At 53.9% G+C, this 20,884-nt stretch overlaps 6 protein-coding genes across 7 annotated transcripts; 4 read left to right on the top strand and 2 right to left on the bottom strand.

The window, feature by feature from the left end:
* The first annotated feature begins 126 nt into the window (after nucleotides 1-126).
* On the top strand, nucleotides 127-4,244 carry CAOG_04153 (protease m1 zinc metalloprotease). The gene is made up of 9 exons (XM_004347928.2): nucleotides 127-175; nucleotides 256-395; nucleotides 806-1,483; nucleotides 1,611-1,721; nucleotides 1,838-2,316; nucleotides 2,395-2,499; nucleotides 2,609-3,071; nucleotides 3,203-3,615; nucleotides 3,751-4,244. The coding sequence occupies exons 1-9, from the start codon at nucleotides 132-134 to the stop codon at nucleotides 4,168-4,170; spliced, it is 2,853 nt and encodes a 950-aa protein (XP_004347978.1). The 5' UTR covers nucleotides 127-131; the 3' UTR covers nucleotides 4,171-4,244.
* Nucleotides 4,226-8,338, bottom strand: CAOG_04152 (hypothetical protein). Its single transcript, XM_004347927.2, has 5 exons — nucleotides 8,133-8,338; nucleotides 7,418-7,506; nucleotides 5,056-7,283; nucleotides 4,757-4,925; nucleotides 4,226-4,685 (listed from the first exon to the last, which is right to left on the bottom strand). The coding sequence occupies exons 1-5, from the start codon at nucleotides 8,314-8,316 to the stop codon at nucleotides 4,401-4,403; spliced, it is 2,955 nt and encodes a 984-aa protein (XP_004347977.2). The 5' UTR covers nucleotides 8,317-8,338; the 3' UTR covers nucleotides 4,226-4,400.
* Nucleotides 8,339-8,674: 336 nt separating this feature from the next.
* CAOG_04151 (hypothetical protein) lies at nucleotides 8,675-10,097 on the top strand. The gene is made up of 2 exons (XM_004347926.2): nucleotides 8,675-8,807; nucleotides 9,564-10,097. The coding sequence occupies exons 1-2, from the start codon at nucleotides 8,711-8,713 to the stop codon at nucleotides 9,920-9,922; spliced, it is 456 nt and encodes a 151-aa protein (XP_004347976.1). The 5' UTR covers nucleotides 8,675-8,710; the 3' UTR covers nucleotides 9,923-10,097.
* Nucleotides 10,098-10,130: 33 nt separating this feature from the next.
* CAOG_04150 (hypothetical protein) lies at nucleotides 10,131-14,373 on the top strand. Its single transcript, XM_004347925.2, has 8 exons — nucleotides 10,131-10,293; nucleotides 10,538-10,584; nucleotides 10,683-10,786; nucleotides 10,882-11,418; nucleotides 11,522-11,677; nucleotides 11,791-12,989; nucleotides 13,152-13,563; nucleotides 13,688-14,373. Exons 1-8 carry the CDS (start codon nucleotides 10,164-10,166, stop codon nucleotides 14,349-14,351), a joined length of 3,249 nt encoding a protein of 1,082 aa, XP_004347975.1. The 5' UTR covers nucleotides 10,131-10,163; the 3' UTR covers nucleotides 14,352-14,373.
* Nucleotides 14,374-14,498: 125 nt separating this feature from the next.
* On the bottom strand, nucleotides 14,499-16,975 carry CAOG_04149 (hypothetical protein). Its single transcript, XM_004347924.2, has 2 exons — nucleotides 15,011-16,975; nucleotides 14,499-14,852 (listed from the first exon to the last, which is right to left on the bottom strand). The coding sequence occupies exons 1-2, from the start codon at nucleotides 16,778-16,780 to the stop codon at nucleotides 14,613-14,615; spliced, it is 2,010 nt and encodes a 669-aa protein (XP_004347974.1). The 5' UTR covers nucleotides 16,781-16,975; the 3' UTR covers nucleotides 14,499-14,612.
* Nucleotides 16,976-17,134: 159 nt separating this feature from the next.
* CAOG_04148 lies at nucleotides 17,135-20,839 on the top strand. 2 transcript variants are annotated; one of them, XM_004347923.2, is made up of 3 exons: nucleotides 17,135-17,178; nucleotides 17,524-18,970; nucleotides 19,173-20,839. In XM_004347923.2, exons 2-3 carry the CDS (start codon nucleotides 17,550-17,552, stop codon nucleotides 20,698-20,700), a joined length of 2,949 nt encoding a protein of 982 aa, XP_004347973.2. In that variant the 5' UTR covers nucleotides 17,135-17,178; nucleotides 17,524-17,549; the 3' UTR covers nucleotides 20,701-20,839. The 2 variants fall into 2 exon arrangements, with proteins under 2 accessions (XP_004347973.2, XP_011270370.1); XM_011272068.1 differs by lacking the exon at nucleotides 17,135-17,178 and having other exon boundaries at nucleotides 17,488-18,970.
* Nucleotides 20,840-20,884: the final 45 nt, after the last annotated feature.

The raw sequence follows: 20,884 nt of genomic DNA, 5'->3' as shown, positions 1-20,884 counted from the left end.
GTATGAGTTAAGTTGGATTGAGATTCTCAGCACTGGAACGCTGCGCTGGAACGCTTCGTTGTTGGAATTGTACATGTATTTGATTTCCCATTTATTCAGTTCTTCGCTTTCTACTCTTCTTTTTTGCCATCATGGATTTGGAATCGCGTGGGCCCGAATCCAAGCGCCTCATCGAGTGAGTTGGTTTTCGCATTGAGTTGCTTCGCTTTTGGCTTGCTTCATCGTCACTCACACAGTCCCGTCCACGCTTCGTAGCAACCAATACGATCCCGAGGGCGCTCGCTCCAAGTTCTGGTCGTCCAAGCGTCTGCTCCTGGCGCTGCTCGCCGTGGTCCTCGTCGTGGTCATCGTGACCGTCTCGGTCGTGGTGACACAGGACGACAATGTGAACGACCGTAAGCCGTGGGAAGCTCCCCCCCTCACCGCGCTGCTCTGGCATTCCATATTCTAATCGGAATAAATGGAGCTTCCTGAGAGAGATGGAAGAGGGCGAGAGAGGCGGAGAGGCGGAGGGGAAGGAAGGCGAACGATCAGCTGGGGCTGTCGGAGCCACATGACAGAATTCTTAATATTAAAAAAAAAAAAAAAAAAAAAAAAAAAGTCAAATTGAAATTTCCCATTCGTGGCGATCATCGTGTGGTGGCTGCATTTCTGAGATCAGCGCTCTGAGACTAACATGCATTGTGAAACATGCATTTTGAAACATGCTTTTTACAAGGATTTCAACAAAGCTTGTTTTGTGCTCATCAACATCGAAAGTCTGCACCAAATCTCACTCACTCTGCTGTTCGCATCGCTATGACAGACAACCCACCGCCAGTCTGGTCGGACATCCGCCTGCCAGCTAGCATTACCCCTTCCTTGTATGAACTCACCGTGCAACCGGATCTCGTCAACGAGCCATTCTCCTTCCAGGGCACTGTCGTCATCCATCTGCATCTCGCTGCAGCGACAACAGACATTGTCGTGCACATGGTCAATATCAACATTGATGCGGCTGCGCTGCGCGTGGCGAGTGCTCAGGACTGGCGTGAGCCTGACGACATTGTCATCAACCATGTGCAAGAGTATGTCGTTTTCCGCTTCTTCCAACCCGAAAAGCTGCAGCCCGGCGACTACCAGCTGCGCATCGACTACAACGGCCTGCTCGGACAAGACTTGCTCGGCTTTTACAACTCGAGCTATGTTGATGCTGATGGCGTCACCCATAATATTGCTACCACCAAGTTTGAGCCGACCTACGCTCGCCGCGCCTTCCCCTGCCTCGACGAGCCCGCAATGAAGGCTTCGTACATTGTCAACAGCATTGCCAACATTACCCTGACGCCGACCGTGCTGTCAAACATGCCCGAGGCGAGCCGCAAGCAGATCAACGGCGACATTTATCAAATCACCTTCCAGCCGTCTCTCGCCATGTCGACCTATCTTGTCGCGTTCATTTTCTGCGATTTTGTGGGCACGTCTCTTCCTTTCCACGGCGGAGGTAATACGGCAGTCCAAAGTATGGCTCGGGGTGTTTTTTTTTTTGAGCTCTGATTTTTTTGTTTTGTTTTCGTTTTGTTTTTTTTGTTTTGTTGTTGTTGTTGTTGTTGTGTTTGCCATGCACGCAGCCAAGAACGTCACCGTGTGGACTCGCCCAGATGCTCAAGCCCAAGGCCTCTTTTCGCTTCAGGTTGCCCAGAACTGCACCGACTTTTACGAATCGTACTTTGAGATTGACTGTAAGGCGAAAATTTCGTTTAACTTTTTATTGGCTTTTTTTTGTGTGTGTCCTCTCTAGCACACCAATTTTCCTGCTCATCACTTGCTCTCTTTCTCGCCGCATCCTACACTGCAGTCCCTCTGCCAAAGATGGACCTGATTGGCATTCCGGATTTCATCAGCGGCGCCATGGAGAACTGGGGCCTGATCACCTTCCGCGAAACCTCCTTCTTGATTGACGACAGCCAGTCCTCGGCTTCCGACAAGCAGCGCACAGCTCTGACTGTCTGCCACGAGTTGGCTCATCAGTGGTTTGGAGATCTCGTCACAATGCGTTGGTGGAACGACCTCTGGCTGAACGAGGGCTTTGCGTCCTTCCTCGAATACCACGGTGTTGATCACGCCTTCCCCGACTGGCAAATGAACGATCAGTTCGTCACGGCCGACATGCTCAACGCCTTCGATGCCGACTCTCTCCCCGTCACTCACGCCATCAGTGTCAACATTACCAACCCCGCCCAGATTAACTCGCTCTTTGACTCTATTTCGTACGACAAGGGTGCTTCCATTCTTCGCATGCTGTCCGCTTTCCTGGATTCCCTGCATCCCGGTCAGGTATCGGTTTTATTTTCTTCGATTCGTTAGGCTCCAATTTGTTGGTTGTTTGTTTGTTTCTTATTTCTCCTTCCACAGCCTTCCGTGTTCCAGTCAGGCCTGGCTAATTACTTGAATGAGCACAAGTACAACAACGCCGAAACGTCAGACTTGTGGGCGTCTCTCTCGGCCGCCTCGCAACAGGTAAATTCCCTTTGTGGTTTAGTCCTCGGTTGAACAACAATCTTTGTTGCCTGTGCGATTGCTCACTCGTGATTTTGATTTTGCTTGTGGTTTTTTTTTTGAAACACAGCCCGTCGCTACCATCATGTCGGCTTGGACGGACAGCGAGGGCTTTCCGTTCGTGTCCGCCCAGCTCACCACGCCCAGCACGATCGTTTTGACCCAGGAGCGCTTCTACCAATACCCCCAGGCTGGCAACTCGACCAACACGCCTCAGGTGTGGTGGATTCCGCTCAACTACCAGACCGACACGGATGCCAACCCGGTCTCGTTCCCTATGCCCCTTGTCCAGCAGTCCAATCCTCTGGCTTTCAACTCGAGCTGGATCAAGTTCAACGTTGGCCAGACTGCCGTTTGCCGCGTTCGCTACGATTCGTCCCTGCTCCTCGCCCTCAAGAACACGCTCGCTGCCGATCTCAACGCCCTCGCTCCGGTCGATCGCGCCGGTCTGGTGGCTGATACTCTGAGCTTTATGCGCTCCCAGTACGTGACGCCCACCGATGCGCTTCGTTTTACCAGCGTTCTTCAAAACGGTAGGTTTGGCGCTTTCTGTTGGTCGTTCATTTTTTTTTCTGTTTCTCTTTTCTTTTTGGCCCTTTTTCCGGATGTCACACTCTTCACATAGTCCTCGTGCTCATCTTGCTCTCCTCGACAAAAACAACAGAAACCAACTATGTCGTCTGGCAGGCCGCAGTGCGCTACCTGACCGTCTTTGAGCCGCTGCTGCGTCTGCAAGAGTGCTACGGCCAGTACCGTGCCTTCATCCAGTCGCTTATTCTCACCGCACTGAACGCCACTGGCGGCGTGCCTTCGGCGACTGTGCAGGAGGATCCGCTGAATGATTCCCAGACTGACATTTTGCTGCGCTCGCTTGCGATCGACACTGCTGGCCGCTTTGGTCACCAGCCAACGCTGCAGGCCGCCCGTGCGCTCTTCTTTGCCGACCTGGCCGGGACTGTCACCATCTCGTCCAACCTGCGTAGCGCCATCTACAACGCCGCTATGGCCAGCGACCAGACGGATGACAACGACACTGTCTACCACAGCCTTATTGTTCGTTACATTGCCGAAGCATCTGTGAGTGCATTAAATTGCATTGCCGTGTTGATGATGAGTGTTTCGTTTTTTTTTCTTTTTTTGCGTCTGAATCTCTGGAGTGCAACCCATGCTGACTTGCCGAGTTCCATTATGTTTTGTTTGGCGTGTTGACAGAACCCAACCGAGCGAAACCGAATCATCGCAGCCATGGCTCGCAGCTCCAAGCCATACATTCTGTACACTGTGTTGACATGGACTCTGGATCCTTCACTGGTTCGCGTGCAAGACGTCATCAGCGTGGTTGTTGCCGTGGCAGCCGGCCAGCAGGGTTTGAATCTCGCCTGGGACTTTTTCCAGCAAAACTTTGCCTTCTTCAACAGCAAGTTTGGTGAGCGCATGGCGACGCTTGTGACCGGCGTCACCAAGGACTTTACCATGCAGGCCAATGCAGACGAAATCAATCAATTCTTCCAGCTGCACCCGGTGGCCTCTGCCGCCCTTGCTGTGCAGCAATCCACCCAGCGTATTGCTTCCAACGAGGCGTGGATTTCCAAGAACGCCGATGAAACCTGCGGCTATTTGTTTGCTGCTTAATTTTATGTTTCGCTTTTTTTTTTTTTTTTTTGTTGACCTTGCATGAACTGCCACAATACATACAACCATTTCATTGTTTACGAGCGGGATTCGCGAAACACGGTACATCCTTTCACATAACACAACTAGGACAAGTACATGCGGTAGTCAAGTCGACTAGGCAACAATTGCAACAACCAGAAGAAGAAGAAGAAGCACAACACTCACACACACTTCACAACAGAGACTTGCTATTCGTCATCATCACTGTCTGCATCGACAGCAGTCGAAGCGGAAGCCGCCGCAGACACTGTGGCCAGACTGTCCGCGGTGGCGGCCAGCTTTAGGGCCTTCAGCCATGCATCCAGCTCTTGCGAACTCGAAGCCGCAAAGCAGTAGGTGCGCATGCCTGCGTGCGTGAGCTTGAACGAGAACTGCGTGTTGGCTCCATCGTTGGCGGACACATCGTAGCTCGGCACAATGACTTTTCTGCTCGCTTTCGCATGCCAATCTGGCCGTGACGAGTCCTTGATGTCCTACGGGCAACGCATGACGTTAGCAATCGCAAGAGTCATCAGAGTGTACCTCCCCCGACATGGTCACTCACCTTGGAGCTCTTGAAAAAGTAAAGGATGGAGTCTCGCAACACGAGGTAGCGTTTTTGCCAGCCTTTCTTGTTTTCGCCCTGCTTTTTCAGATAGCCAGCAAAGGTAATGCCCGGCGTTGGTTTGCCTGTTGGCGCCTGCTTGTCATTTGTTCCTTTGAGCAGCTCAGGGCTGTGTTGCCAAATTGCAGCCAAAGCAAACAAACGAACAACCGAACCAAAAAAAGAAAAAAAACCAAGAAAAAAATTGAGAAGATGGCTCCAACCCCAAAACATATGAAGCCAGACATGCTAGACTTTACGCATATTCTTCCAGCGATTTCATAATGGACGCCGAAGTCGCACCCGTCGAATCGGGCAGGCGAACATCAGCACCGTTTTGCACGAGCAAATGAGCAAGCGCCGTGAAGTTTCCAATGGCAGCAGCATGCAGACAAGTGGCGCTGCCTTTGAGATCGCGGGCATATTGCGGACTGCCTCCAAGGGCAATCGCGTGCAGGGCCCATCGTAGGTCGCCCACAGCAGCAGCATCGTGCAGAGCTTCGTCAATCTGCTGTGGAGTCGATGCCGTCTCTAGATCTGTGGCAGGGTTGGCGGCACGCAGAGCCAGGACATTCTTGTGGCAAAACCGCTTGTGCTCGTACTTGGATCGAATAAACTCTTCACGAACAGCAGAAGGCGCATCCGTGGCGGGCCGAGTGACACCTTGGCCAGCGAGACGAGCCTCAAAGACCGAATTGGCGAGCTGATTGCCCACCGAAGCCATCATCCGAAGGAGGCCAGAGCCCCACTTGTCGAGCGTGAGCGAGCGCACTTTGGTAATGTGCACGCCCATCCGACGATGCACACCCGAGCACTCGATGCAAATCAGGATGCCGAGATTGATGCTGGCCCAATCAGGATCGGCGCGGCCGCAGTCGGCGCAGTGGCCATTGCCGGGGACACCACGGATTTGCTGCATCAGGGCCTTTGCTGCGCCCGCGTCGCGTTGCGCGCTGGGGATGGTTTCGACCTCGAGGCTGGCCGCGATTGCATTTTGAAGCACTGCAATCCACTCGGCGACCTCGTCGTCCGAGTCGGCTTGCAGAAAAGTCTTCTCGCTGGGCGTAATCACCTCAAAGACATGCATGCGATCCTTGTGTGCCGCAGGGCGAACAGAGCAGAGAGACATGTTGCTAATGAGCACGGGGCTGTCAATCTCCAACGGCAGCAGAGGATCTGCGGTCAGTGGCACAATGGCGGGACTCGATGTGCCTGGATTGGCGGCACCGGGCAGAATAATGGCCGCCGGGGGATTGATGGCGCCCTCGTAGAGGTCAAGGGACGGGGCGGGAGGGTCTACGGAATCGTGTCGGTGCATGGACTCGTGCCGCGAGAGCGATTTCCGGGGCGTGATTGCGCCAGAAGACGGCGGGGAGGTCGCAATGACGTTGCCCTCGCTGCGACTGTTGGCCATGCGGCGATTTGGCACGGCTTGCAAATAGAGCGACGAGACAGGTGGTGAGGAGGAGAACGAATCCTCCTCGCCAATGGGCGACGCTTCGGACGCACCCGGGATGATAATGTTGGGCGAGCAGGCGGCACTGTCGGGGGTGAAATCCGCTGGTCCGGCCCGCAAACCTGGGGTTCCAGGCGGCGAGCCCTGGCCAGATTCTTCGCCATCGGAGAAGGCACCCGAAACGCGGGAGGACGAAACCCCGGTCAGACCGCCAGTCACGCGCGCGGCCGCGGTGGCAGCGGCTGTCTGTCGGAGCATGGACGATGTGCGTTGGCGTGCAAATTCCGCCTTGCCCTCCTTGCCCTGGCCCGACACGCGCGGTCGTGTGCGATAGACCAACAGCCCATTGTCGATGGAAAAGTAGCGGCGGAGCCAGACTTCCTTGCCGTCCTTGAGGACCTCGCGCTTGAACAGCTCGCCCCAGATGAGAGCATCGGTCGTTTCAAACTTGATGGGGACGCCTTCGGGACGCGTGCGCTGACGCTTGATGCGCGAGAGCTCTTGGGTACGGATGCGTTGAAGCTGGCGGTCTGCGGCGCTGAGCTCAGCGGCCTCCTTCTGGCGCAACTGTGCCGAGACTGTCTCCAGCTGGGTGAGCTCGTTCTGAATGCCTTCGATGAGCGCAAGGCCGCCTTTAAAGTAGCGCAGCTGACAGTTGAGGTAGTTGACGAGCGCGTCGTACGACAGGGTCTGCTGGTGCCGACCCATGCGATTGACGTCTTCCGTGTACTCGAGCGACTCGACAGTGGACATTTCGCGCAGCTGCCACATGCGGTTGGACACTTCCTGGAAGGACTCGACCTTCTTGTCCATCTGGGACTTGGAAAAGCCGCCGTGGCGATCGATGGCGACGTCCAGCTCGCCTGCGGTGACTTTCAGCTGGTCCTTGTGCTCGCGCGCAATGCGCGCTTCGTTGGTGACAAAGTCTTCTGCAGGTGCGTGAATCAGGCCTCGCATCTCTTCCATCAGGGTGAAGCGAAGTGCATGGAGGCGAGTGAACATCTCGCTGACTGCAGAAATGGTGGAGGCCACCTGTTGTCGCCAAAACATGAATAGGATTGAGTTTTCAGCGAGCAAAGTGCACAATGGGGGCATCATCCACAACGACGACGACGACGACGACGACAACCACAAAAAACAACAACTTTGGAACTGAGACACGGTACCTCTGAGGGAGCATCAGAGTTCTTGGAAAAGACTGGTGCGTCTGCTGCGAGCTTGGCGAGTTTGTGCTGAGCTTCATTGTACGCAGCAACTACCAAAGTAGCACAATCACACGGCAGAGGTGAGCATACACGACAAAAGAAAAGAGCGGGAGGGGGAGTGCTGCGGTTGAGTGGACTGGATTGAGCGAGAGAGAGCGAACAGAAACACCCTCCACCCTCCAGTTCGACCACGCGACAACCAGTGCAGGGCAGCTCGAGTCAGAGGATGAATGAGGTTTGTTTTTTGGATTGCTGGTGCGGAAGTGGGGCAAAGTCCGAGTCTGGGTTGGAAATCGGCCTCGGATTGCGTTTGCCGCCTTTCCCCCTCTTCCACCCCGCCACGTCCCCGGTCGCCGCACTCGTGGGACACTGAAGCAACATTCAAAGACCGCAAAGGCCCATAGAATCGAAGCCCCAAGCGCGAGAATGCGAGCAAACTCATACAACCGAGTTGAATCGAGTTGAGGTTTGAGCACCAAAAAAACCACAACCTGACCACCTCACGTCACAAACCCCTCCCCTCTCACTTGTCCCTCCTTTTCGAAGATCGACCGTCATTCGCAGACCAATCCAAGTGTCATGCCGGTGAATGTCGAGGAGCCAGCGCTGAAAGGGGAATGAGCTGCTTTGAGGTGTGTTTGAGAGTTTTTTTTTTTTTTTTCTTATTTCGCTTTGCCTTGTTCGCAACAATCGGCTGTTGCCTGCTTGACGCGCTCCAGGTGGCGACGCGCAGTGTCGATGCGGATTTCGCAGCCGCGGAGGGCAGTGCGATACGCAGGAGTGTCCTTGTTGCACTCGTCGTAGTCCAGCAGCGCAACGTTCCACGCAGGCACAGGAAGCGCCGACGGCGGAGGTCTCATTTCGCTAAATCGAGTAAGCAAGGAAACAGGAGTGAAGCGTGACCCCAATCGTGCGCCAGTCTCACGCGCTCAGACTTGGGATTCCTAGCTTTGCATGCGACAAAGCGCAAAACCGCGGGGATCTCAAACTCTGAGAGCGAACGCTGTTGTTTGTTGTTGTTGTTGTTGTTGGTTGCTGTTGTTGTTGTTGCACTGAGCCGGGTCAAATCAAATTCAGAACGTCAACACAACAAACAACAACATCGACTAGATTTCCCCCCCCCCCTATTTTCGTTGCAGGAGAGGTGAAGGACGAAGCGCGGTAGGTCTGAGACTGGAGAGTGTCAGACTGGACTTTCCATTGAGTTTTTCATTCATCTTTTTTTTTTTTTTTTTTTTTTTTTTGTTTGTAACAATGCTGCGGAGTGCCGTTCCTTTCCTGCGCCAGGCATTGCAGCTGCGCGCTCCTGTCACCGCCGCCGCCGCTGCTGCTGCCCCCGCTGCTATCGCAGGTACGCCTAGTCTGCTTCGTCCAGGCACCTGATCAACGCTCGTCCTCAGCACAAGCACAAAGCAAACGCCAGAAAAAAAGAAGGAAAAAAAAAAGCTGGCGATTTCCTTTTTTTTTTTCGGTTGTGTTTTCTGTTGCTCTTCGCTTTGTCGCATCGTTCGTGGCTTCCCCTCCTATATCAGTGCGGTTCATGCATATTGTCGCTTGGCTCCGTGGGTGCTTGGTCGTCGTCAGGACCAGACCAGCAGCAACAGCAGATCCGACCGCTCTTTTTTTTTTTTCTTCGTTTTTTTTTTTTCCCTCCTCTTTCTTCTTCTTCCTTGCTTCATTGGCGATCCGGTCGGTTCAGCAGCCACTGTCAACGCCCGCTCGTCGACACTCACTGCTCACTTTTGCTACGCTGGGGGCGCTGCCGTCCTTCCTTTCGAAGCGGATTGAACGAGAACTGCTTTTTTTTTTCCCAATGCTCCTTGCTCTCTCCACTCCATCCTGTCTCGGTCTGACGTCTGAGGAGCAGATCAAACAGCCACCAATATATGGCCTTTCGATTGTGCACGCATGATGCACGCGAAGCGATGGGTTGTAAGGAGAAAGAGAGAAAGAGGAGGAGCACCCAACCCAACACTCAACTCTCATGTGGGCTTTCATCCCTCGCTCTGTCTCTCTCTGTCTATCTCTCTCAAGCAACACTTTTGCTGGCCTCTCACTCAACACACTCACCATTCATCCCTTCCCACTTTTGATGCTTGCCTTGTAGCTCGAGGATACGCCACACACGTCTTGGACAACCCCGAGTACGCCGCGCGCGACAAGGAGATCCAGGCTGCCGCTGCTGCATCAGACGCCCTCTTCCGACAGGAGGTCGCCGACCGCAAGAAGTTGACGCAGTCCATTGCCAAGTTGAAACGCGCGTTCGACGATGGCAAGCCCAGCGACCTGCCCAAGGACCTTTTGCACAATATTGCCAACACGCTCGTCAAATACAACGACCGATTCGCCGTCAAGCGTTTCCAGGTCTACCTGAAAGAGTACGAGCTCGAGATTGACGAGGATGTCCGACGACGGATGGATGAATTCTTGACGCGCACTGCGGACGACGATTGGTTTGCAAACTAACAAGTTTTCATTCTCGTTTCTCGTTGATGCTGCCTCGAGTCAGCATGCGCTGTCCTCTGTTCTGTCTTGTCCTGTTCTGTTGTGTGCGTGTGTGTGTGTGTGTGTGTGTGTTTTGTGGTACTGTCGTATTGTTCTCCCTCATATGTCAATTCTCCTTTTTACAAAAGCCTTGTTCATTGTTCTTTTTTTTTTTTTTTTTTTTTTTTTTTGGAGCACTTCGTCGTGTTTGCACTGATCTGCGATGGCAGTCGAGGGCTTCCAGGCCTTTCCAAGCCGCCTGCGTCAATTGCTGAGCGGCTCGTCGCTATCATCGTCATCGGTGGCTGCCGCTGTCGGCGGTCCGTCTGAGCCACTTGCCACTGCCGAGCTCGGTACGCCACTCGCGCCACCATCGTCGCTCTTGCCATCATCGCCTATCATCTCTCTATTCGTGATGTCACTGGGGGAGAGAGAATGGGCTGGTGAAAGTCTCGGGTGGCACATTTTGACAGGACGACGCCTGGTCATCACCGCTCACCGTTGACTTTTTGTTGTTTTGTTCCACTCTGTGCGCTTCTGACCCGTCCAATCTCAATCAACGACATCCCAACATGCAACTCGACATTCACACTCTAGTGTCCTTCGAGGACGACCGAGCAAGCGCCGCATCCGAGGCTGATCAGGTATCAAAATTTCCCCCCGCCCTTCGCTCTGGCGTTCTGCTTCTGTCTGTCACCCAGAATTTTCAATGGCGCTGAAACGACCATGTGCTTTGTAACAGACGGAACAGCGATTCAAAGAAGCTGCACTCTTCTTGCAGGAAGGCACCAACAACCACAAGATGCACAACCACCCGCGCGATCCATCTGCCCTTCGAGCGTACCGGTAAAACAACAACATCACGCATCGTTTCTTCACACTCAATTTCCGAGCTCACCGGCCCTCGCCTCTTGTCTGTGTTCACTTTTTCAAATGGCAAGGATACTCCAATCGACTCCGATGAATCTGGCGGGATTGCTCGTCTCGGGAATTCTGCTCAGTTTGGCACTGATCGAACAGCCAGCCACGCTCGACGGTGTCCCCGACTGGGTGTCTCCCATGATTGAGCTGTTTTGCTTGGCGTTTTTCGCAGTAGAGCTGGCGCTCAAGTATCAGTGGTTTAAGCGCAAGGCCTTCTTCCAGCACACGCGCACGGCGTCCAAGCTGTTGATTGTTGTCGTCATGGTGGCGGACACGATCGCCATCTTGCTCGTTCCGTCGCCGTATGCTCGCTTTGGTCGGTCGTTGCGGCCATTCTTCTTGATTGACAACCAGTACAGCAGCCGGGTGCGACGCGTCTTTCGCCAAATCGCTCTGAGCTTGCCGCCCATCGTTGACATGCTTGTCATCCTGCTGGTCCTTGTGCTCCTGTTTGGACTCGCTGGCTTTTATCTCTTTTCGAGCGATCCCGGCGCTGATGGGTTTGCGACGTTCGGTACGACGCTTGTCAGCCTCAGTGTGTTGATTACCACCTCCAAGTACGTTCGTTCGCTGTGTGGCGGTTTTATTGTGTGAGCGCGTGGATGAGCATGCTAATGCTTTGATTTTTCATCCGTTGTTGCTCTTCCCGCACCCCCTCAGCTTCCCCGATGTCATGCTGCCGAGCTATCGCAAAAACCCGTGGTCGTCCGTCTACTTTATTGTCTTTCTGCTCGTTTGCCTTTATATTCTCTTGAATTTGCTCCATGCCATTGTGTACGAGAGCTTTGCAGAGCAGGAAAAGCTAAAGTTCCGCAAGTAAGCCCTCGGATAGTGGTTTGTGTGGCGGATTTTTTTTTTGTTGTTGTTGTTGGTTGCTGATGATTTTTGCTCCTCCTGGAAACAAACGCCCCACCACCCTCACTCCACAGATTGTTTCTTCACAAGCGATCCAGCTTGCGCCGAGCATTTCAAGAAATCACGGATGGGCGTGCTTGCATGAGCTTTGCCGAGTTCAAAACGCTGCTTCGTCTGTTCGCTACCAACCGCAACGATCAGCAGATTCTGGTGCTGTACAAGGCGCTGAAACGATCGCCAAACAACGTGGAGGGCTTGTCCTCGTTAGAGTTTTACGGGCTCTTTGACGCCCTGTCGCTCTCATTCACCAAGCAAACCCCAGTGCTCCAACTCTATCCTGCGAGGCTTCCTCGTCAGCGCTCCGCTGCCTCGCACGAAGAGACGATACACTTGCAACCTCTTCCACCAACCGAAAGAAGAAACACAATCCCAACTGGCGGCGCGTCAATTCCTTCGGAGAGTCCCGATGTCAGCACCCACCCGGCTTCAGCAGAAGACGCGGCATCACCGATCGTCCGAGCAACACCTTCCGCCCTGCAACTTGACGCCACCACTGGGACGTCACGCACGAATTCCATCAACCTGGCAGGAGAGCTCAGCCAATCGCAGGATTTGACCTCATTCGGATCGCTGGATTCGCCCGCGATTGCGCTCAAGGACCGGTTTGTGCGGTTTGGCAAGGCTTCGGTGGCAACTGCGACGCTATCTCGTCCAAACCCATCAGCAGGAAGCAGCAGTCTAGCGGCGGCCTCCGGCACTGCCAGAAGCAACGAATTACCAGGCAGACTTGCAGCGTCGCTCCGCGAGGTGAAGAGCGCCGGATTGGATACCGATGCCCCAGCACCAAGTCAACAAGGTCGGACTTCCGGCGACCAACTGGCATCTTTTGCAACGTTCGTTCCATTGCAAAGAGGGATGGGCAGCGTGGCGGACAACGTTGAAATGTTTTCGTCGTCGAGCATCCCGTCCTGGCTCGCCACGCCGCTCTATCTCGTCAAACAAGCGACGTTATCTGTGTGGTTTGATCGGATTGTCGCCGTCGTGGTCATGGTCAATGTTTTGCTGGCCATCCTTGAGGCCTCGCTCTTTTCTGAGCAAGTTCTGCACCCAGACCAGTATTCCCCCTTCAAATGGGTCAACCTTTCGCTGGCCTTGCTGTACGTTGTCGAGACGTCGATGCGCTTGATAACGCTCGGCATTGGCGGCTACTGCGTCAATTATTTCAATCGCATTGACCTCTTGGTGATTATGGCCAGTCTTTTGGGGCACATGGGTAAGAAGCAGTTTTGCTATTGTTGGGATGGATGTTATCGGAACATCTCGTCCCAAACAAAACCAAAATAACGTTCTCACTCTCTGTCTTGGACTGAACTGTTTCCTTTTTTGTTTCCGTTGTTTGTTTGTTTCTGTTGTTTGCCCTCAAACACACCCACAGCAAACATCGACGCGCTGTCGATCGTGCTGCTACCAATGCGCATTGTGCGCTTTCTGACGCTTCGCAAAAGCATTCGGCTGATCATCTCGACGCTCATCTCCTTGTTGCCAAAGCTCTTTTACTTTTTCATCACCCTCATGTGCGTTTTTTATTCGTTTGCGGTCATTGGCATGGAGCTCTATGCAGGCTTGATTGTCCAGGGCTGCTGCGGACCGGAATACGACGGGTCGGCGGAAGGACTGTACTATGTCAGCAACTTTGACAATCTCCTGCGCGCGTACGTGTTGCTGTTTGAGCTGCTGGTGGCCAACAACAACAACATAATCATGGAAGCGGTCGTCACCGTCACGTCGTACTGGAGCCGGTTTTATTTCTTGATCTTTTACATTGTAATGATTGTCGTTTTGCTCAAGTGAGTACTGTTCATGGGGTTTTTTTTTTGTTCTGGTTCTGGTTCTGGCAAACCAGGGCCGAGTGCGTGAGCTGTCTTTGTGTACTCACTTTGTTTTGGTGGGACTCGTTTCATATTTACGCAGTGTCGTCATGGCCTTTGTGTTTGACACATTCTTGGTGCGAATCCAACTGCTTCAAGCCGCTCCGCATGAACTGGACGATGACGCTACCATGACTGCTGCCACCGTGACCACTCGGCGAAGAAGCACTTCCGATCCGACGAGAGCAGCTACCGCCACAGATGGACTTGCAGACGAGCGCTCTGTAATACATGCTGGCGGCCAACTGCTCTCGCGGGTGACCATGGGTCAGGCAGCTGTCCGCGTCGCTCTCCTCCCAGACGAGCTTCGAACGTTGGTTCCTTACGAAGGAGCGCAGTACGAAGAATACCAGAGTCAGCGACAGCGTGACACTGCCTCGACCTCCCTGCAATCGGATGTGCCAGCAGTGGATGAAGGCTTGGTTCACTTCGTTGGCCGACGTTCCCTTGCGCGCACAGACATTTACTTGGTGCTCTGCGCGGCCGAGCTGTCGGAATGGGTGGAAGAGTATGATCAGAATTTGCAGCAATCAGGTCGCTCACGTGCTGACAGCTCTGTCTCGCACTCGTTCGAGCCGGAACCGAACAAACCAAGAGACTTGCAGCGCATGCTGATTGTTCAGCGGAATTTCCGGCAGCCCTCATCGACCTCGCTATTACGCCGCAGTGAAAGCGATCTGGATGATCGCTTGGTGACGATCGCTTAATGTCTTGGGTGGTCAATAAATGATCATTCGTTGATAGATCTCGGCGTACAGCAGCGCAAAACAAGGGCCAAGACTCTCAAGCAAAAAAAAAAAAAAAAAAAAAAAACAAAAAAAAAAAAAAAAGGAAAGTGTGTGCAAAACATGGCGTCACGGAAAAATTTGTAAATGATTGATTACAATTGATTGGGCAAAGTCAAAGAATACAGCCCCCAAAGCGATATCGACGGGGGGGGGGGAAGACGAACCAAAACGCAGGAAAATTCAAGAATTTAACAATCGAACGACCTCCCCTTCGTTCGCAAGGCGATGACTCCATTGCACACGAAGCTCATTGGGGTTCAGTCCGAGCTTGGAGCGAATTTGAACGAGCTCGTTGAACAGCTGGGCACGCTGTTTCAGTTTGGTTGCGGTCGCAGTTTTCGCTTGTTGAAAGGTTGCTTCCGCCGTCCGCAAGTTTTCTCGCAAGTTGTCCTGCTCCCGCTGCAGTACCGACATGTTGCCCTGAGCAAGCAAAAAAAAAACAAGCAACAAACAAAATAACACACCCAAGCGACACATTGACAATCATTTAAACAACAAAAGTGAGTTCAAAGACGACCGAAAAAAAAAAAAAAAAAAAAAAAAACAAAGCTGGATCCAGGACAAAACAACCTCCTTACCTCCAAATCAACGACAAAGGACTTTTTCTTCTTGCGACAAACTTGTGCCGCTTCGCGATTCTTGACACGCCGACGTTGCATTTTGAGATCGGAAATCTCTTGCGCGGACAAGTGTACCTTGTTGGCCATGGTGTTGAGGTCGCGCGTGGCAATGTTCATGAGTTCGTCCAGCGAAATGTTGAGCTTTTTCAGGGCAGACATGATCACGGGAGTGATTGCAACCGGGCGCCGGTTTACGTTGGCCGAGCCACCGACCGACACTGCACCGGGAGGGGCAGAGTAGCCTGCCATGTCGCTCGAGTCGCTTGCATCCAGTGCCGCGTCGTCGCTGTCGGTGGCCATGGCGGTCGTTTCATCAGCAGGCTCGGCTGCTGCTGCTGCTGCTGTTGCTGCTGCTTTTCGTCCGCGTCCTCGGCTGGATCGTGGAGACTTGGCACCGGCGACTGAGTGGTCGTCGTCCACAGCCATGAGGCTTTGCGTCATTTGCGAGGTGAGTTGCGCCGGGAAGGGCATGAACGGGGCGTTGAATGCTGCTAGCGACTGTTGTGATTGTTGTGATTGTTGTTGTTGCTGCTGCTGCTGATGCTGTTGTTGAAGTTGCTGTTGTTTGTGTTGCTGCATCTGGAGTAGTTGCATCTTTTGTAAATGTTGTTGCTGCTGGTGCTGCAGCTGCTGCTGCTGCGACTGCTGCCGGGCAATCAGTGCAAGAGCCGCGGCGGATTGGATTGCTGGCAGGGTGTTGAACTGCGGAAGCGGCATGTTCAACCCACCGCTGCCAAAGCCAGGCGAGGATGTGCCTGCTGCTGAGAAATTCGACGAGGTCGGCTGCGCCTTGTTCAGCGCGGCGAGGAAGGCCGAGCTGAGCGGGGGCGTGCTGGTGGCAGTATTGCCTCCGTGCCCCGTGGCGCCAAACTGCAATCCGGGCGTTGCCGGCTGCAGGCTGTTGAAAAGCGACGGCTGGTGGCCCATGGCCAAGGGAGGCGGCGATGTCGAAACCTGGTTGATGGATGCTGCGCGCGACAGCAAGAACGGCGACTGCAGCGCAGAAATTGGCGACATGAGCGACGGCGTCGGGAGGGTCGAGAGCGAGACGAGGCTGTTTGTTCCCGAGAACGGCGCGAGCTGTGGCGCCTGTTGCTGCTGGGATTGCGCTGCCTGTTGAATGGACTGTTGCTGCTGCTGCTGCTGCTGCTGCTGCTGTTGGGCAGCCGGTTGCTGGCGGAGCAGCTGGGGGTTTGTGCCAGAGTGACTCGCGGGTGTCGGAAACACAAACCGGGACGTCTCGAGGGGACTGCTGGTGACTCCCACGGCAGATCCGCCTGCAACCAATCCGCCGTTACCATTGACAGATGAAGCGGTGCCACCTGAAGTCAGCGGCGTGACGATGGCGGGGTTGACAGCAGCGGACGACGAAGAGGAAGACGAAGAAGCGGACGAGTTGCCGGCGGCGGTGGTGGCGGCGGCGGCGCCTGACGCGGCTCCCGTCGCCAGCAGACTGAGCTTGGTTGGCGATGCCAATGGGGACGGCGCTGCGGACGCGTTGACGGAGGCCGATGCGAGCAGGAAGAGGGAATTGGTGACAAAGCTGTCATCTTCATCCTGCGAGGACGGCGCCGACTGGGGCAGCGCAGCCAGGCCCATCCCGCCGCCGCCGCCGCCGCTGCTTGTGCCAGTCCCCATGTGGGGAGGGACTGCTCCGCCATGATTGCCGGACGAGGCAGCACTACCCGACGAGCGCTCGGTCGCTGCTGGAGCTGCGTCTTGGGTCATCTGTTTTTTTCTGTTTCTTTTTTTTTTGTGTGTTTTGAATAATAAAAAACCAAAGGAAGGAAGGGAAAGAGAAAGCAGAGGAGGGATTTCAAACAATAAAGCGAGAGAGAGAAAGTGTGTGTCTGAGCGAACAGAGAGACGCTGGGAGAGCGAAAGAGAGAAGGAGAGAGAAAGAGAAGGAGAAGGAGAGGACGGTTCAAAAAACAAAAAAAACAAAAAAAAACAAAAAAAAAAAAAAAAAGATTGAAACTTTTTGAGTTTTTCTTTTCAGTCAACTTTTTTTTTTTTTTTTTTTTTTTTTTTTTTTTGAAGGTGAGCTTTTTTTTTTTTTTTTTTTTTCATATTTTCTTTCATCTCTTTTCTCTTCATTTTGCTGGCCTTTCTTCCATCTTTCTGATGTATGTGTTTTGCAATGCTCTTGCGATTGCTGCTCAAAAGCTAAACAACTTTTTTTTTTTTTTTTTTTGAAGCGAACCTCTCTTGACTGCGTTTGTGCTTCTGAGCCAAACCCCACCCACACTCACATCTGCACACACACACACACACTTCTCACTGAGGGTTCTCCTGTCTCTGCTGGACTCCTCGAACTCGCCACCACGGCAGCTTCTGCACCACTTTTTGCGTCACTGTTCCCTCCTCACCTCGCCCTCCTGCCCCTCTCCCCTCCCATGTCAGAGCCAGGGCGCATAGACATACACGCACAAACCATCTCACTCACTCACTTGTGTTTGTTGTCGTCGCAGATCCTTTTCTTTTTTTTTGTGCTGGCATGGGTCATCATCGCTGCGCTGGTGGAACTGGCAGCCACGGTGCCACCTTCATGGCCGTCCGACTTGCGCTGGTGCTGGTCATCATTGCTGCTGCGGGCACCACCTCCATCGTGGCTGAAGTGTCATCCTCGTTCATGAGCCGCGAAGACGCGCGACAGTACCATCTCAACCGCCGTTCCTCCTCCGATAGCAATGACAATGACAGCGACAACAGCGGCGCTACCTATGCCTCCAAGTGGACGATCGAACTCGCGCCTGAGCTGATTGCCAATCCTGCACTGACGGACAAGCAGCTCATGGACGTGGCGTCCAGCATTGCCCAGGAGCTCGGCTACGTCAACTTGGGTCCGGTGGGCTCGCTGCGTGGCTTGTTCACGTTCACGCCTGCCGACCATCCCTCCGCCGTGCACCGCCGCAATGAAGAGCACGAGCGCCGCGACGACTTGACCCGCAAGCTCGTCCTCAACGTGCACAAGGATGCCAGTGATGTTTTGGAGGAAGACCTTTCGGTTTCCGCCACCACGCCCAACCTTGGGATTGAACGCGCTCGCCAGGAAACGCTGCACCAACGCTCGCGCCGCTCGGTTTGGGACGGCTTCAACGACCCGCTGTTCCCCAAGCAGTGGCACATCTTCAATAAGGACCATTCTGGAAATGACATCAACGTTGCCCCTGTGTGGAATGCAAATAACTTTGGCGAGGGTGCTGTGGTGGCGATTGTTGACGATGGTCACGACCACACGCACCCCGATTTGCAGAAATCCTACGATCCCGATGCCAGCTACGACTTTGCTGAACAAGATGACGATCCAACGCCCTTATACAATGGCTACAACGAGCACGGAACGCGCTGCGTGGGCCAGATTGGCGCGGGAGCAGGCGATGGTGTTTGCGGCGTGGGTGTCGCGTTCAATGCCAAAGTTGGCGGTCTCAAAATTCTCAATGACGACGACCCCGTGACAGACGCCATGGAAGCCGGAGCGTTGAGCCACAATCGCCACCACATCCAGATCTACTCGAACAGTTGGGGACCCAATGACGATGGCGCGACTGTGGCAGGCCCGAAACAGCTTGCATTGCGAGCTCTGCAAGAGGGTGTGCAGCTTGGCCGTCTGGGTCTCGGCTCTATTTTCGTTTGGGCTGCTGGCAACGGATATGCAAGAGACAATTGCAACTGCGATGGCTACTCCAACTCGCGATTTACCATCGCAATTGGCGCCGTTTCGGCCCTCAACACTATCCCTTACTACGCCGAGCCTTGCGCTGCCCTCTTTGCCGTCACTTACTCGAGTGGCAGCAGCCCCGACATCAAAATCACCACCACCGGCACTCACAACCTCTGCGCCGAGAACAAACATTCTGGTACTTCTGCAGCTGCCCCTCTGGCTTCTGGTATTCTCGCGCTTGTCTTGTCCGCAAAGTATGTCCGACACAGGAACCGGGGAGAGGGGTGCGGGTTGTCAGCTGGAGTTTGGTTGCTTCTTTCGCTTGCATTTTTTGTCTGTTTGGTTGTCTGTTTGGTTGTTTGGTTGGTTGGTTGTTTGGTTGTTTGGTTGTTTGTTTGCTTGTTGGTTGGTTCTCACTAACCCATCCTCGTTTGATCCCACCATCCGTTTCTACAGCCCCAACCTAGGCTGGCGCGATGTGCAACATGTTATCGTGCGATCGGCAGTGCCATTTGTCGCACCCGGAGATGTGAATCTCTGGGCGAGGAATGGCGCAGGCCTCCAGGTGCACAATTACTTTGGCTTTGGCAAAATGGACGCCAGCGCTATTGTCGGTCTGGCGCAACGCTGGGTCAATGCAGGGCCGGCGATTGAGTGTGCTCAGCCAACACAGACCGTCAGGGCCAGCATTCCGGATGCGAGTGCAGCTGGGCTGGTCCAACCGTTCTGGGTTGATGGCTGTGGGATTGCCGCAGCCGAGCACGTCACAGTCAAGCTGACCATTACACATCAGCGTCGCAGTGATCTTCAGATTTTGCTGACCTCTCCCTCCGGGACTGTATCCGAGCTTCTGAGTCGGCGGATTGCAGACTCCACCAGCGCGGGCTTCGTTGACTGGACGTTCCTCTCCGTTCACCACTGGGGCGAGAATCCCACTGGCCAATGGACGTTGCGAGTGATTGATTCTTCTCCGGGCAACACTGGTATGTTGGTTGAGTACGCGGCGACCATTTATGGAACTGCCATCGATCCCTGGCTTGCGACCGTCAGTCCTGTCGCACCTGTGGCCACTTCGACCGTTTCGGACGACATTGCGGCCTCTGTTGCGTCTGTGGCTTCTGTCGAATCAGTTGCATCTGTGGCCTCTGTTGCATCTGTTGCGTCTGTCGAATCAGTTGCATCTGCGGCGTCTGTGGCTTCTGTGGCGTCGGTGGCGTCGGTGGCCTCTGTCGAATCTGTGGCTTCTGTCGAATCAGTTGCCTCTGCGGCGTCTGTGGCCTCTGTCGAATCTGTCGAATCTGTGGCCTCTGTCGAATCTGCTGCCTCTGTTGCATCCGCCGAGTCCGTTGCCTCACTCGAGTCTATTGCATCTATCGAGTCCGCGGCATCCGTCCAGTCCGCTCTGTCCGTTGCATCGAAACAGTCCGTGCCATCCGCTGTTACGGATTGTCCGGCCATTTCTTCAATTTCCCCTCCTCCGTTTAGCAGTGCTTCTGCTGTGACTTCCAAGCCATCATCCGCGACGCCCGTCTCGTCAGTCTCGTCCTCACATTCTGCACCAGCACCTTCGTCAGTCACGCCAGCTGTTGCACCCTCGTCCACCATCGCAGTCACCTCTGATGTTGAGGATGCCAACCACGAGGTTTCCGAGGCCACCAAGGACCTTGCCTTCTACTCGGTCGTTGCAGCGATCGGTGCAGCCCTCTTTGCAGCGCTGATTGCGCTCGTCATCTATGTGCGTCGACGACACGAGGCTCGCCGTCACAGTGGCCACCAACCGCTGCATGATCTCGAGATGGACATGCAATCCTCGAGCGAGCTCATCCAGCAACGTGACGATGCCAATGATGATGACGACGACGACGACGACGATGACGGCTCTGACGCCGAAGAAGGCGATGTTGTCGATTTCGACATTACCGATTTCGATCAAAAGCACAGCTCCAAGCGCTCTGCCTTTACCAAGGTGCGTCTCACTCGATGATGAGCTGAGCTTGCGATGTTGATGTTGCATGAAGATGCATCAAACATGTTAGGTTTGTTGCGTTTTCTTCTTTTGAATGCTTTTTTTTTTCTGCCTGTGCTCTGTTGGTGTCTGTTAGAATTATAAAACTGTATATTTGTTCTTTTAGCATTGTTCTTTGGACACTCTGCATGCCAGTCCAACA

This window comes from Capsaspora owczarzaki (genome assembly GCF_000151315.2).
Source record: "Capsaspora owczarzaki ATCC 30864 unplaced genomic scaffold supercont2.6, whole genome shotgun sequence".
NCBI lineage: Eukaryota > Filasterea > Ministeriida > Capsasporidae > Capsaspora > Capsaspora owczarzaki.
The sequence above is the reverse complement of the archived record's forward strand: the minus strand, read 5'-3'. Positions and strand labels throughout refer to the sequence as shown.

Bases quoted from the DNA above. Each gene is read 5' to 3' on its own strand.
- CAOG_04148 (XM_004347923.2), top strand. From the start codon at position 17,550: ATGGGTCATCATCGCTGCGCTGGTGGAACTGGCAGCCACGGTGCCACC. The intron at 18,971-19,172 runs GTATGTCCGACA...CCGTTTCTACAG, and splicing joins GCGCTTGTCTTGTCCGCAAA to CCCCAACCTAGGCTGGCGCG.
- CAOG_04152 (XM_004347927.2), bottom strand. From the start codon at position 8,316: ATGAGACCTCCGCCGTCGGCGCTTCCTGTGCCTGCGTGGAACGTTGCG. The intron at 7,284-7,417 runs GTACCGTGTCTC...TGGCGACAACAG, and splicing joins ACTCTGATGCTCCCTCAGAG to GTGGCCTCCACCATTTCTGC. The intron at 4,926-5,055 runs GTAAAGTCTAGC...TTGGCAACACAG, and splicing joins AAATCGCTGGAAGAATATGC to CCCTGAGCTGCTCAAAGGAA.
- CAOG_04153 (XM_004347928.2), top strand. From the start codon at position 132: ATGGATTTGGAATCGCGTGGGCCCGAATCCAAGCGCCTCATCGA. The intron at 2,317-2,394 runs GTATCGGTTTTA...CTCCTTCCACAG, and splicing joins ATTCCCTGCATCCCGGTCAG to CCTTCCGTGTTCCAGTCAGG. The intron at 2,500-2,608 runs GTAAATTCCCTT...TTTGAAACACAG, and splicing joins TCTCGGCCGCCTCGCAACAG to CCCGTCGCTACCATCATGTC.
- CAOG_04149 (XM_004347924.2), bottom strand. From the start codon at position 16,780: ATGACCCAAGACGCAGCTCCAGCAGCGACCGAGCGCTCGTCGGGTAGT. The intron at 14,853-15,010 runs GTAAGGAGGTTG...TTGCTTGCTCAG, and splicing joins CCTTTGTCGTTGATTTGGAG to GGCAACATGTCGGTACTGCA.
- CAOG_04151 (XM_004347926.2), top strand. From the start codon at position 8,711: ATGCTGCGGAGTGCCGTTCCTTTCCTGCGCCAGGCATTGCAGCTGCGC. The intron at 8,808-9,563 runs GTACGCCTAGTC...CTTGCCTTGTAG, and splicing joins TGCCCCCGCTGCTATCGCAG to CTCGAGGATACGCCACACAC.
- CAOG_04150 (XM_004347925.2), top strand. From the start codon at position 10,164: ATGGCAGTCGAGGGCTTCCAGGCCTTTCCAAGCCGCCTGCGTCAATTG. The intron at 10,585-10,682 runs GTATCAAAATTT...GCTTTGTAACAG, and splicing joins CCGCATCCGAGGCTGATCAG to ACGGAACAGCGATTCAAAGA. The intron at 12,990-13,151 runs GTAAGAAGCAGT...ACACACCCACAG, and splicing joins CAGTCTTTTGGGGCACATGG to CAAACATCGACGCGCTGTCG.